Consider the following 14,860-nt stretch of genomic DNA (forward strand, 5'->3'; position numbering starts at 1 on the left):
CATTGATTGTCTTGCCAAATTAAGAGCTTCTAGAGTTACCTTGTTTATGGGCCATATCTACCTCTGAAGTAAACTTGTAATGGTGGGGGGGGGGGGATGGATCACATCTACATAATAATTTTCTGTGTGATCACATCTAATATTATTTCTAGTGATGATCACATCTCTTACTTCTACCAAAACCCAATGTCGTAGGTTCAAATCCTACGGAGCGTGATTCTGTTTTTGTAATGTCGAATCACAATAAAATAACTTTACTAACTTGAACTGCAACCATCTTATTGGGAATTACCAGGGCATCTCTGAATACTCAAAGTTTCATATCCGAAGCAAGTTTTCAAGAAACTGCTCGACTTTTAGCAAAAGCCGCTACATAATAATTTTCTGTGTGATCACATCTAATATTATTTCTAGTGATGATCACATCTCTTACTATACAAGGGATAGCATGGGAATACAATTTAGAAGATGTTATGTGGCCCCACTTTGAGATATTATAGATTCACCTTCAATACACAACACCCACTAAATTTTTCCACAGGGTAAAATACCAAATTTCAAATCAATCAATGTAAGAGAACTCAATACTCTCTCTTTCTTTATATGAGTAAAATTACACTACACTTATTCAACTCAACACCCCTGATCAGATAGTACTGAAATCTTCCTTTACTTCCTATGTAGGTGATTGAATTTTCTAGCTACATTGAAGGAGTCTGGACCATTTGCTACTTCCAAGCTGGAAACTTAGGTGGACTGTCTTGGATTGGAGGTCACAACCCCTCTTGGCCCCACAAGCTCTATTCTCTGGTTGGCATCTTCCGACCGGCGACGTCGAACAGCGGATTCCAATTCGAGCAGGACCAGATATTTTTTTTTTATGGAAGCTGTACAGGGATCTACTGATAAATGCCTAAATAGTGACACCTCCATGATTTTAATGGTTTTGAATGTGCACTTAAAGCCATATGGATGTGGGTTTACTTCAATCATAGCCATACACGTGGCTTACGGTCTGATGATCTTGATCAATGGACATATGCCTACAGAATGTCGACCGTAGATGATTTTGTTTTCTAATCATCCATTTGAAGGAACTGATTGGATGGTTAAGATCATCCGAGACACATGGCACATGTGTCTGTATGATGGAACCGTTGATCTGATGGGCCATAGATCAAGGGTATGGGATCAATCAAAGTGAGTAGGAAATGGGCCGGATTTATGGTGGGCCGTATTTTTCTTTTTTTTGGAGAAAGAATGACAAAATTTTATTAGGAAAAGCCCATTTCCACAAGTACGATGATCCGTTTCATGATATTCTTGGCCATCATAAATCTGGTTTATTGCCTTTGGTCCCACTCTCATCAGATCAGATGATTCTAAACCTTTGATCAAGCATGATGAAAAGACGTCCTTCAAGATGTCTTTAAGCCATTGTTTTCTGCATGTCTCCATCCTGAGAATGAGATCTTTCTGCTATATTGCCAAAATTTTATTATTAGCATTGTTTTCAATAAAACTCAAAAACAAAAAAATCTTTGAAACTTCAGATTTTAAAGTACATTGTTTTATCCATTTTTTTTTTTTTTTTTAAACTTCGAAGCGGATCGAAGTACATGAGCCAATTGGATACATGGGTTTATAAAACTGGGATTTTACAATCTCTGAGACTCTGTTCACTTGTTTTCCTGGGAAAGGAAAAAAAAAGGTTTTATGGGAATCTGACGTGGCATTAGGAAAAGAAATCCAGGGAAACTGTGCAGGAAAAGGTTTCCCACACCTGCTCACTAGCGCAGGAACTGTGCAGAAAAAGGTTTCCTGAGAAGCTGCTTGATCACTTTTTTTCCCTAGTTTTCCTGGGAAAGCAAATTCGACCAAAATAAAGGGAAAAGAAATCTCACACTTGTGAGAAAAGACTCATTTCCACATCATATTTCCCAATTTTCCATGTCAGATGTGACATATTCCCCTCCATGTCAGATGTGACATTTTCCCCCTAGGTTCCTTCAAAATCCCGTGAAGACAAGTGAAGATGCGAATTTAAGCTTTCTCGGGGAAAAATGGGGTGTTTTCCTGGAATTTGGTGTCCCGGGAATGTGAGTGAACAGAGCCTGATTATAAAATCTACGCTTTAGCTTAAATAAGATCCAAGTTTGAACTTGTAAATATTAGAAGTTTCTATTTTAAAAACTTACTGATGGTGCCTGGAATCCGACTGTTCGGTCTAGCCTGGTAGAGCCAGTGATCTTGTGCTTACAAAGAAAGCGTTGGTGGGCCCAGAGGTGTGGCTCCAGGCGGCCACTTCGACACTCAAGTCAGAAACGGACAACATAGAGAACTAATGCTTGCCCTAGTGTGTTGATGCCTTTTTATAGGAGGGGAGGTCAACAGTGTTCACGATGCCCATTACACCCATGATACCCCTGACATGTCGCGGATTGGACGGCGGTTACAATCATGGGGGCGTGATCCTAGGAATGGCCAAATGGGGATGGTGGAACGACGGGCGTGGTGGGAGCCCACAAATTCTCTTTCCATCGTGGGGGCGAGATTCCTGTGACGGCCAACCGGACCTTCCGCTCGCTTTCGGGATTTCCACAGTGGTGTCTCATTTTCCTGTAGGTCGGTACCGATAGTCGAGGGCGTGGGCCCAATTCAGGCGTGGCCTGGATTTGGGAAGAGGCATAGGATCCGTCCCGGTTAGATTCGAACCTTTCTGGCTCATCAAGGGATGAGCAATTAGGATTAAGGTCCGGCCCAATTAGATCCATAAGTACTTTGCTCACTAGTAATCTAGTATCTAGGTGGCTGGATTTCAAGGCCTGTTATTAAATAGTAGGTCAGACTTGGAGATGAAGGGATCCGTTGATCTGACCTGTGAGATCAACGGATGATCCTATACACTCATTCAAACCTCATCTAGGGCTCCGCCAAGATGCAAAAACCAAAACTGCTTGGATGATTCTAAAACTTTGATTGTGGGCCTTGTAAAGTTTTACCAGAAATAACTTTTGCCTAAAGAAGGCATTCTCATCAAACCTTAAAAAAAAAAAATCATTTTCCAAGGAAAAAGGAATTCAAATAATCAATAGTTTGGAAAAGCATGTAGATGAATGGATGTTTTTTCATGAAAACTGAAATTTCCAGCGTTCGGAGAACTCATTTTCTATGGAAAGTTTTTCCAAAATCAATAAACTTCTCTGCTTTTTAAGAATGATTTTTTCTTCTTCCATGTAACACTATTTTACATGGAATTTTTTTCCATGATCCCCCACCCCCGTCCAATGCATGCTTTCTCGTCTTCATGTCTTCTCCTCGCTAGAACTTCAATGGGTTTTAAGGTGAATAAAATAATAAGGGGACTTATACCCGAAACCGACACATGTGGGCACAAGATAACTCTCTCTAAGGACTTCGGCAAAACAGTCCCCTAACTTCGGGGAGAAAGGGTGCCTCACAACGGGACGACTTATACAAAAAAACACAGGTCTCCGCAAAGTCATGAGACTAAACCCAAAGCAAGAGAAATACCTGAAGTCAAGGGTTGCTGAAACTGTAGTAAGACTACAGCGAGAACCAAAAGCCAAGCTGTTTATAGCACTGTTCAAAGCACTGATGTATGTCAAAATGCCAAGCTGGGTTGACACAATCATAACTCGGAAGAGTCAAATGAATTTTGATCGACTTTATAGGGCTAAATGCAGACTTGGACAAGAATGCGGCTAAGGTAAAAGGAAGTCGAGTCAGGGGAGTCCACAATGACGCGGGGGAGTTCTGAAATTATGGTTTATAGTAGAAGGATCCTTGAAGCAGCCAACTCTACATCAGTTCTACAAACATTCAACTTCTCACCTACAGGAAAAATCAGGGAATGTACTGGCTGCATTACTATCAGCCTCCCCCCAAAGCATCACTTCCATCAACTCCGACAAAATCGAATAGATCTCGTCACTCCTCGGATGCGACTTATCTCCAGCAATAAAACCATGAACCCCACCTTCGACCTCTATCGAACTGCACCCGGCCTGCTTCTCAATCTCCCTATCCTTCATCAATCTCCTGACTTTCCCAGCCTCAACATACCTGTTTAGAGAGGCATATATATTGGCAAGAATGACGAAATCAGTAGATTCACAACAACCAAGCTCCATAAGCTTCGCCATAGCCAACTCGGCTCTTGCCACATCATTCTGTCCCCTACAGCCATCAAGAAAGCTCCTCCAAATTACACCATCAGGCCTAATGGGCATGGTTTTGATGAATTCCTCTGCTTCCTCTACACATCCCGATCTTGCTAGCATATCAACCATGCACCCATAATGATCCATCTTAGGCTCAATTTTGTACTTGGTTCTCATCTGTTCAAACTTTAGTTTCCCTTCATCGACCATACCAGAGTGGGCACAGGCCGTTAAGACTGCAACAAATGTGCTTTCGTTTGGCCGAGTGCCAGCTCTCTCCATCCTCTGTAGCAACCCAAGAGCACCCTGGCCATTGCCCTGCAAGGCAAGGCCTGAAATCATAGCATTCCAAGCTACCACATCTGGTTGGAGAATTTTGTCAAACATTTGAACTGCAACATCAATTAAGCCACATTTTGCATACATATCAACTAAAGCTGTAGCCATTCTTGTGGTGAGTTTGATTCTATGCCTGTTTAAGAATCTATGCAACCATTTACCAGTCTCAAGAGCACCCAATCGAGCGCAAGCAGAGAGCACACTTGGTATGACACTCTCACAAGCGACTGCACCAACCTCCCTAACCATCAGTTGGAAAAGTTGCAGAGCCTCCTCGGGTTGATCGCTCTTAGCATATCCCGATATCATGGCAGTCCACAAAATTTTATCTTTCTGCCTCAACCCATCAAAAACCTCCCTCGCGGAATTAATTCTTCCAGCTTTAACATACCCATCAATTAGCGCTGTTGAAGAAACCAAGCCTTGACAGGGCATTTTATCATATACTAGGCGTGCCAATTCAATCCTTGAACAAGCTGCGTACAAGCCTATCAGAGAACTGTGTATGTAATTATCAGACTCGAATCCAAATTTCAACACAACCCCATGAATTTGTTCTCCCTCGCAGAGAGATCGGTTCTGGGCGCAGGCTCTTAGAACAAAAGTGAAAGTGTGCTTGTCGGGTTTTAGGTCCTGTTCTTCCTGCATTCTACTGAATAGAAAAATAGTCTTTCCAGAGAGAGCAGAGGTAGCTGAGTAAGCTCTGATCATGGTGTTCCATAGAAAGATATTAGGGCGATCGGTTTGCTCGAAGATCGAAGTTGCATAATCAAGGTTGCGAAATTCTGAGATTGTTGAGGAGGAAATTAGCTTGCTGAGAGTAAAATGGTCGACAAAGGAATATGTTCTGAGAATTCGAGCATGTATTTGCTTGAGTTGTTTGAGAGAAGAGCACTTTTGGAAGACAGAGATGGTGGAGTTTTTGAGTTCGATGCGTTTAATGTTGGGTTTGAAACGAAGGTTTTTCAACTCAGTGGGGAGTGTAAGAGTTGGGTCTAGTACTGGACTTGCCATGGCTGCTTACAAAAAGGAAATGTAGGAATTTAAACTGTAGGAAATTTTAGCTACTTAAAGGGGTATTTTGGTCATTCAGAAAATTCAGGGAAAAAAATAAATAAAGAGGAGCCTTCTTGATCAATTAACTTCAAAGACAACATAAAGGGGCATCATCTTGTTTCTCTGGATCTTCTCTGTTGGATTTAAATGCGTGGCGGTTTGATTAACATAGACATTGCTTTTAGATTTTGTATCATGTACCAAGAAATTACACAAGTAGACGTATTTTGGTCATTGTAAAGGTAAAGGGCAATGCATGATAGTCTCAGATACTTCTATGCTACTAAACAGCTCTGTACCCACAAAAAAAAGAAAAAGAAAAAACAGAACAGCTCTGTACCTGAAACTGGAGTCTCAGGCAAGCTGATCACAGAATTGTAAACTCTCTTTTAGTTTCGCGCTACTCTAGACTGAGCCTGAGAACCACAATGATAGATTCAGATATACATACAGTCCCGGGAAAGTTGTAAAAAAATGCAACAAGTAAATCCATATCAGAAAGGTGGGATCAAAATCATCATATTCAAGATAAGTCTCCATACAAACATAGATATAAGCACTATGCTTATACACAAAATACCCAATTCCTAAAAGCAACAAATGGTTTAATCTAGGGACCTTGTCTGTCGCCAACATAGCTGGGTTCAACTGCATGGAGCAAGCTTCAGACTCTTGAGACCTTCACAGCCAACATCATAGCAAGCCATGCACATTCAGAATGATTCTCAGCGCAAAAAGGTGGCCATTCAGATTCAAATGTGAGCAAAAGCGTTTCATTCACCACCAAAAGACAGAGCATATCTTGAAAACAGGAAAGTCGGCAAATTACACAATAACGGAGACTGGAATGACGAGAAGCAACACGGCGAAGTTGCAATCTTCTATTCACAGGATTTGTGGATAAGAAACAAATGATATTTCAGGTGATGATTTCTCTCACCAGCCAATCCAAACTAGGATATGCAAAGTACAGTATCAGAAAAGATGGCAAAGCAAACAGAACAGTAACAAGGATGTACAGAACCAGGATAGCAGCACTGGCTGGAATTGCATACAAGACGATCACAAGGAATATGACCACTAGCGGGAACTTGGCAGTCAAGTTAAGGAAGAAATCCATTGATTTAAGTAAGGAATCATGTAGCCTCTCTATGCTCAGGTAATCAGTGACAAGGTTGATATCATTTGGGTCGGGCTGCAAGGGCCTCGGACCCATGTATGGGGCCCTTCTGAGGTGACTGTGACCAACTTGACTTCCTGAGGGTGTGCCATTGTTTGAAGACCAAACCCCTCGATGATCCCCGCAAAAAGCTGGATGAGACTTCACCCTATCGCCATTCATGCTCTCGACCATCCAGAGTAGGAAAAAGTTCTTGCGAGGGAACTTGAGATTTCCGTTGTAAACTAGGCGAAAGGATAATAAGTGGCACCATGGGCAGGAGATGAAGAGAGGTAACTGGACTGGTAGGTTGGGGAATTTCATGACTGCCCATTGTAGTCCAAGGACACAGTTCTTGCAGAGGGTGTGACCACACCATAAGACATAAGGTATGTTCTCAACCATATTGAAGGATTCCAAACATATTGGGCACTCCAACCCTTCCTCTCTGCTAGCACTCGAAGAAACCTCGTCATCTGAGCATTCGGAACCAGCTCTAGTTGGCACAGGACGGCTGTTCTTTGTTCCTATGTTTCCAGATATAGCATTTGAAGCAAAACTCCACATGGTGATCGTGGAGGTATCTGATTATAAAAAAAAGGCATCAGCAACTACACCAGTAGAGTCAAAATGGATCCAGCCACCGAGGGTAGTTCAATTCCGAAGGGTAACAGTCAACAGGATTTCTTTTAAGTCAAACCTGAAAAGAAATAGTATGTTATTGAGTAAAAGACCTTAAATTCTTGCTAATAGAACAAGATCTGCAACCACATGCTTACAAAGAAATAGAAAGGCAAGAATATATCTATCATGCGCAGATATGGATGCTGCGGATATGGATACAGATAAGATTTGGCATTTTCCAAAGAAAAGGAGGAAAATAAGAGGTTTGGGCATGAGGATTCTATCTCATGCATGAGTACCTAGGAAAACCGTACATGGCATGAAGGGGATAGTTGGCCAGCACCGTATTAAGAGGTTATATAAAAGTACCATCAAGAAATTGGATATTGCCCCTTCAATACATCATATAACCATTAGAAGATTCATTTTAAGTGGTTTACCTGATCAAACTAGAGGTTACCAAGGAATAATGCATAGCACTGAATACGGAGCCATTGTGATTTGGATCTTGATGAAACAAGACATGAAGGAGAAGATAGCTCCAAAAGCATACATGAGACTTTCATCCCATTATGGCTCCTCTATTCTATGCCTAGTACTAAGGGGAATAATACATGGAATAAAAAAAGATTGACACATTCTCATCATTAACAGACAGGGGATGATGTTTTTACAAGATATTTCTAGCCAACCCAGCAGTATCCAATATAAAGGGGATAGTAGGGTACTGCCATATGAAAAAGGTACATAAAAAGTAGAACTCATCGTGTCCAATAACAATCCCACTTCATATCATTTTTGCATGGATCTATAGCCATATGAAAATACATAGTCCCATGAGCAAGGCTCTCTAGCCTTGGCTTTGGAATCTGAAAAAGCCAAAGCACCTAGCCATGATTGTCTCTAAAGTATGAACACACCAACGACTCTGACCAGCCCCAAATTCCACAGCGACCAAGCATAGAAAATAGGCTCATTTATGAGCGGAGACAATAGAACCACTTCACACATTTTCTTTCCTTAACAATCTTCCCTTTGGCCTTTCCTTCCATTATCTAAAAATGTCTTGACACCCCAAAAAAAACTTTCCCAGCAAGAGCCCAACTAACCAACAATTTTTTTATACCAAAAAATGATTATACTAAATGAAGTATGTTTAACCTCAAATATTCCTTAATTTCTTTTTTTAGAACTAAATATTCCTTAATTTCTCTCCTTTCAAATAGTCCAAGTGCACGCAAAACTAGAGAATAACCAAAGCACTTGAAAAACAATTAAATTCACCGTTCTTAGTATTCTTGGAAAAAGAAAATTATCTCTCGAAATAATTGATTACTAAAACAAACAACACCACCTACCACCCCCCAACTCACACCCATCCACGCACGACAAGAGCCCATCTAACCACCAAGTTTTTGACATGGAGAATGATTATATTAAACTAAGCATGTTTACCCTCAGGTAGTACTCCTTAATTTCTCTCCTTTCAAATAATTAATAATTTGTCTCCTTCCAAATAGTCCAACCCATGGCAAAATAAGAGAATGAGCAAAGCACTTGAAAAACAATTAAATCCATTGTCCTTAAGATTGTTAAAAAGGGCGGCCTAGTGCACAAGGCTCCCGCCATTGCGGGGTCTGGGGAGGGCTAGATGTAAGCAGCCTTACACATGCTTTGTAGAGAGGCTGTTTCCGTGACTCGAACCCGTGACCATCAGGTCACAATGGAGCAACCTTACCGTCCTTAAGATTGTTGAGAAAAGAAAATTAATCCTGGGCTCTCAGGCGACGGGATTAGATTTTGGCATGATGAATGGTGTCGAGAAGTCCCTATGATAACTATGTTCCAAGATCTTCTTGTCATGGTGGTGGATAAGGAGATGTTTGTATCTTTAAAAAAATAAGGAGATGTATGTAAAGGAGTGAGTGGGAGGGAGGTAGAGTCTCATGGAAATTAAACTTTAGAAAAAACTTATTTGACAGAGAGTTAGATCTGGTGGAAAGACTATTGAAGATATTTGAGGTAGAGTCTCCGAATCCGCGTTTTGCCTTGCAAAGTCAATCAAAACTCCTTTGATTCTCCCAGGTTATGACCGCATCAACTGAGTACTCAGGCGCGTCAATCGAGTACTCAACCACATCGTGCCGAGTCGACTAGGATTAGCTTTGGCCGCGTTTAGACCTACACTGCTGGAAAGTGGTATTGCTGCCAGTGATGAGTTCTTTGGTAGGAAAAGGAATTCCAGGGTATTAGAGGGCTTTGTAAAGTCTTCGAATTTTATCTACAGCAAGGTGATTGCCCTAACCATCACTTGGGTAAAGATTTTACCGAGTTCCACATTTGTATTAGCTTATGATTATTGGCAAGAATGGAAGGAGATAAGCTTCGGTAGCGAGCGGTTGATGACTCCATCCCCTGATTGGGAACCTCCAGAGCCAGGCAAAATGAAATGGAATTTCGACGGATCCAGTCTGGGCAACCCCGAGCAAGCAAGAATAGGAGTTTTGACGGATGGGCGGGGTCGATTGGCACGAGCCTTTTCAGGTCTTATTGGGATCGCAAATTCCAATGAGGCGGAAGTGCAAGTGGTCCTCTTAAGGCATTGGGAGCATAGAAGGCAACATCATGGACCGGTTGATAGTAGAGAGAGACTCCCTTAATGTATACAGGCGGATGCAATGGAGTCACCCTCATCCCTGGAGATTTGCAGAGTGGTTCAACAAGATGCAAGAAAGATTAACGGCGAGAGTAACCAGATCCTCAATCAGTTACAAGCATTTAAGAAGATCAACAAATGCTGATGTGGATAGCTAGCTAGGGCTAGTGCGCATAGGGAGAGATTAGACTTGTATGATTTCTTCCCCCCTTTAGAGCTATGTCACAACTCACAAATGTCCTCCGGAATTTCTCGGGAAGGAAAAATCTCGGGTTTAGTTCGGGATTTTGTCGTTATATCAAAATGTCGCGATAAAAACACGATATTTTGAAAATATCTCTCGGGAAGGAAAAATCTCGGGTTTAGTTCGGGATTTTGTCGTTATATCAAAATGTCGCGATAAAAACACGATATTTTGAAAATATCGGAGATATTGTGACATAGATTTAGAGGGCTCTCCATATTTGGTTTCTTTTGTATCTTTTCTTTTCACTTCTCTTTTCTCTTGTATTGACCATCTCTGCCTTCTTCTCTTTTAAAATATTATTGCTATTCAAAAAAAAGGAAAAAAATAAACCTTAAAAATTTGATTACAGGAAAACACATAGCCAACCCCCACACCACCTTTTTCTCTCATAAAAAAAGACAAGGAGATCAAGATATGATGCTCCCTCAAAGAGAGAACATCATAGAAAAGGTTGTAAAACTCCTTGCAAAAAATTCGTAATTTATGAAATACTCCCTCACCCAAAAATAATAATAAAATAAACATGTCTTCAAATGTGACTTTTTTCACCTCCAAAACACTTTCCTTCTTAGACACAAACATTCTAAACCTTTTCCATACACTTTCGAACTTTGAAGTAGAGAATCTTTTAAAATAGTCCTAAGCAAGCTTGAATTCTTTCAGAATAAATATAGAATCTTGCAAAAGAAAATCACATATAGCTCTTCAAAAAAATGTAAGTCCTTATCCTAAACGTTTTGCCTATAAACCAATCTTGATTCAACCTTCCTACTGTAACTTGAACCTCCTCAATTCAAAATAGAAAGTCAAGAACAATCCCAATTTTCCCAAAATATATTTGATTACCCAGTGTAGAATTTTTTTTACAATTGATGATACCAAGTGATGTGGACAAAATCTACTATGGATGATGCTCTGATGCCAATTGATGTAGATGTAGATCATATAACCCCAAACCCTTGAGTGATATATGCAACAAAATATTTTGTGAACCACAAACTCATTGTTTTTTGCTGAATTTTTTTGGAAGTAAAGGCTAATATATAAAGGCCAACAATAATTCAAAGAACCCACAACAACCAAGAGTCAATACGCAACTGTAATTACCATGTCATTAAAACTGATATTCAATTGTGATTTTTTGTGAAATTGAGATAGATGAATCTCCAAAAAAGGGCCCTCACAATCTAATTTTGATCTTAAATAAATTGTGTAAAGATGAATTATTTTTGACAAATAATTAAAAAAAAAAAACCAACTTTCGTATATTCAAAAGATCCGTCCTAGGTTGATAAGTTGATTACAACCATAGGTTGGTTCTTCAATACTTTGTGTAGATCAAGCATGGTTTTAAACAACCGACACGAAATGACTGAGGATAAGGTGCTTAACCTAAAGGCTACGCACCAATGCTATGACGGTGAGGGGCCGAATATCTAATCTTAGCAAATCAAGACTACTTAGAATTAGGGGTGGTTATTCGGTTAAAACCGAACCGAAAAAACCGAAATGTTAAAACCGAATTTATTTCGGTTTCCCAAAATTCGAACCAAAACCGAACCGATTACAAATTCCGAATTGTGAGAGGAAAAGAGGGAAAAAAGTAAAATTTTGGCTTGGATTGTAGGGCTAGGATCATCCGATCAAAATGATTTTTTGAGCACAACCTAATTAAGTTGTGATCAATCAAATGGACGATTTTGATCATCCCACGGAGTGCATATAAAGCAACTTTTTTTGGAAAAAAAATGGTTTCATCCATTATTTCGGTTAACCGAATTTTTTTTTAGATAACCGAAACCAAAACCGAATAACCGAATTTCCAAAAAAACCAACCGAAACCGAACCGAAATGGAAAAAAAAACCGAACCGAACCGATTTGGTTCGGTTCGGTTATAACCGAATAATGCTCACCCCTACTCAACATATTTGAAGAGGCAGTGTACGGATTAGAAGGGATCCTTGGTTGTATGGTGAATAAGATCCCAACCACATACTTAGGGCTGCCACTAGGTGTGGGAAGGCCGCAGAAGAGGGAATGGGAACCGATAGGAGAAGTTGGTCTCACTAGGAGGCAGAATCACTCTCATTAAGGCAGTCTCAGCTAACATCTCAATCAACATATTAGTGTTCAAATGTCCGATGAGTGTAGTCAAAAGAATAGAACAAATCCGAAGTAGATTCGTATGGGTGGAGCGTATGAGAAGAGGAAAATCCCATTGGTAAATTAGGTAAAAGTGTGTAAGCCTAAAAGAGCAGGTGGTTCGAATGGGTATTCTAAGACACCATCTCTGGACTAGAGTTATCGGTCAAAGTTTGAAGTATCTCCGTACTAATGGGTATCCGAAGACATGTACAGATATAGCAGAGTCACAGTTTGAATGGATATTCTAAGACAGATCCATCAGTTTAATGAGGGGATAAAATTTTGAGTTTACTCCGGTGACGGAATTAGATTCTGGCATGATATGTGGTGTCAGGAGGTTCAATTGAAGGTTGTGCTCCCAGATTTATTCTCAGCAGCAATAGACATGGAGGCTTGTGATAGGGACTACTTTGAGTGGGAAGATGGAAGACTATCATGGAGTATCAACTTCAAAAGAAACTTCTTCGACAGAGAATTAGAGCGGGTAGCCAGGCTGCTAGAGATTCTAGACAACTGCTACATCAGAATGACTGGTGAAGATAAGAGAGCTTGGACTTGGTGCACTTCCAGGGTTTTTAATGTCTCATTTTATCATCAACTTGTCCCCAACCATGGCCCCTCGCTTCTAGCCAGAGTGTGGGGCATTCTAGTGCCCTTAGGGTCTGTGCTTTTGGATGGACAGCCTCCCTCGATAGAATCCTCATGATCGAACACCTGCGACGTCGGCATATGCTGATTATGGATAATTATGCCCTCTGTGTGGAGTCAGGCGAAACAGTGAACATATGTTTATCCACTGTAAGATGGCCACAGAGGTATGGAGTAGGGTTCCTAACAGATTTGGTATAGCATGAGTGTTTCCGTCTAGGCTCTCTGGCCTACTAAAAAGTTGGTGTTTTGCCCATTGATGAAAAAAAATGTAAGATTCTCTGGAAAGTGGTATTGCTAGCCACAATATGGGAGAGAAATGCAAGGGTGTTCGGGGTTATGTCAAGAGAGCTCCTTCCTATATACTAATAGCACTAACCATAGAGAGCTACTTCAGGTTCGTCTCAGCATATGAACTGTCGCACGTTGGAGAGAAATACGCTTAAGCGGTAAGCAGGTGGTGAAGACGCCCCCGGTATGAGAACAACCCAGTCCGAAAATGATGAAGTTTAACTCTGATGGTCCTAGTAGCATGGGTAATCCGTAATCCTAGGCCGGCGGCAATAGGAGGCCTCCTTATGGAGGAGCATGGAGATACAATATGGGACTTCTTAGGTCCTATCGGTATCCCGGATTCCAAAGAGGAGGAGGTTTGAGCTGTTCTTCAAGGAATCAAGTACATATAGCGTAACATTCTCGATGGACTGACAGTTGAGGGTGATTCCCTAAATATTGTGAGATGGCAGGAGGGGAACAATCCCATCCTATGGAGATTCGCACAATGGTTCAACGAGATTTATTCCTATATGTATTTTATTTTTCTCTTTTTCTTCCTTTTTCCATTGTCTAGACCAGCTCAATCGCTTTCACCATTCGTTCCCTTTTTAACTAAAATCCCCCCATCATTACCTATTCGAACCCTATATCAACACCATTGAGAGGCTGGCAACAATCAAAACCCAATAAAATCGAAGAGACACACAAATTGTAACAAATTTCAAAACTACAAGAACTATCAATCAAAACCCCTCCATTTAAAAAAAAATCAATCAAAACCCTAATTTTCCAACATGATGGCAGGATGCAAACGAAGCAATCACTAAACACAACATCATTAAACGTGAAATTTAGGGCAGAATCTAGCATTCTGGCAGGAATAACAATCGAATCACACAAATCGAACCAAAACCCTAGATTTTTTTAAAAAAAAAATCTGATTTCAAGAAGGGAAAAGAAAATATTAGATCGATTGATTCAATAAAAGTTACCATTATTTAAATAAAAGATAGATTGAATGAGTTTGAAAGAGGATGTTACCGTTTTTTTTTTTCGTGAAATTGGGATCGATCAAACGAAGACTTGAAGGAGGAGAATCGAGTAGAGTCGAAGAAGAAGAGAAAAACTCTCTCTCTCTCTCTCTCTCTCTCTCTCTCTCGATCGAAAGTCCAAAATCACGCCCTAATTTTAACGTGATTTGACGTCAAAAAGCGTTTAAGTCCGCCCTCAATTCACGTTACAAGGGGGAGGGGGGGCGAAAAAAATCAGCTCCCTAATTTTTTTATATTTGTTGTTATGTAAGTATGTAACAAGAAACAAGAAAAGGGAGATTTATTCTTGGAAAATCAGCCACATTTGGAGAGAAGGTAAGAGGGCTGCTGATTTCCTATCTAAAAGCAATTGCATTTGTAAAGGGGATCCCATTCCCCTATCTTATATTCCATATGATCTTTTTGTAATTGCATTAGAGGATTCTTCTGGGACCCTCTACCCTAAATTGTAATTCCTTTTCTGTTTAATATAT

At 40.4% G+C, this 14,860-nt stretch overlaps 2 protein-coding genes across 6 annotated transcripts; both read right to left on the reverse strand.

The window, feature by feature from the left end:
• Positions 1-1,150: 1,150 nt before the first annotated feature.
• On the reverse strand, positions 1,151-6,334 carry LOC143857150 (pentatricopeptide repeat-containing protein At5g66520-like). 5 transcript variants are annotated; one of them, XR_013238480.1, is made up of 4 exons: positions 6,198-6,334; positions 5,919-5,995; positions 3,535-5,542; positions 1,151-1,476 (listed from the first exon to the last, which is right to left on the reverse strand). XR_013238480.1 is itself a non-coding variant. In XM_077367506.1 (4 exons), exons 3-4 carry the CDS (start codon positions 5,535-5,537, stop codon positions 3,852-3,854), a joined length of 1,578 nt encoding a protein of 525 aa, XP_077223621.1. In that variant the 5' UTR covers positions 5,538-5,542; positions 5,919-5,995; positions 6,198-6,334; the 3' UTR covers positions 3,107-3,851. The 5 variants fall into 5 exon arrangements, 3 of the variants coding, with proteins under 3 accessions (XP_077223621.1, XP_077223610.1, XP_077223591.1); XR_013238481.1 differs by having other exon boundaries at positions 1,151-1,479; XM_077367506.1 differs by lacking the exon at positions 1,151-1,476 and having other exon boundaries at positions 3,107-4,576; positions 4,685-5,542.
• On the reverse strand, positions 6,055-14,637 carry LOC143857157 (uncharacterized). The gene is made up of 2 exons (XM_077367522.1): positions 14,377-14,637; positions 6,055-7,438 (listed from the first exon to the last, which is right to left on the reverse strand). The coding sequence occupies exon 2, from the start codon at positions 7,303-7,305 to the stop codon at positions 6,499-6,501; it is 807 nt and encodes a 268-aa protein (XP_077223637.1). The 5' UTR covers positions 7,306-7,438; positions 14,377-14,637; the 3' UTR covers positions 6,055-6,498.
• Between the last annotated feature and the right edge of the window lie 223 nt (positions 14,638-14,860).

The sequence above is a fragment of the Tasmannia lanceolata genome, unplaced genomic scaffold (genome assembly GCF_043159265.1).
Source record: "Tasmannia lanceolata isolate RefF3 unplaced genomic scaffold, GAP_Taslan_0.1 ptg000003l, whole genome shotgun sequence".
Lineage (NCBI taxonomy): Eukaryota > Viridiplantae > Streptophyta > Magnoliopsida > Canellales > Winteraceae > Tasmannia > Tasmannia lanceolata.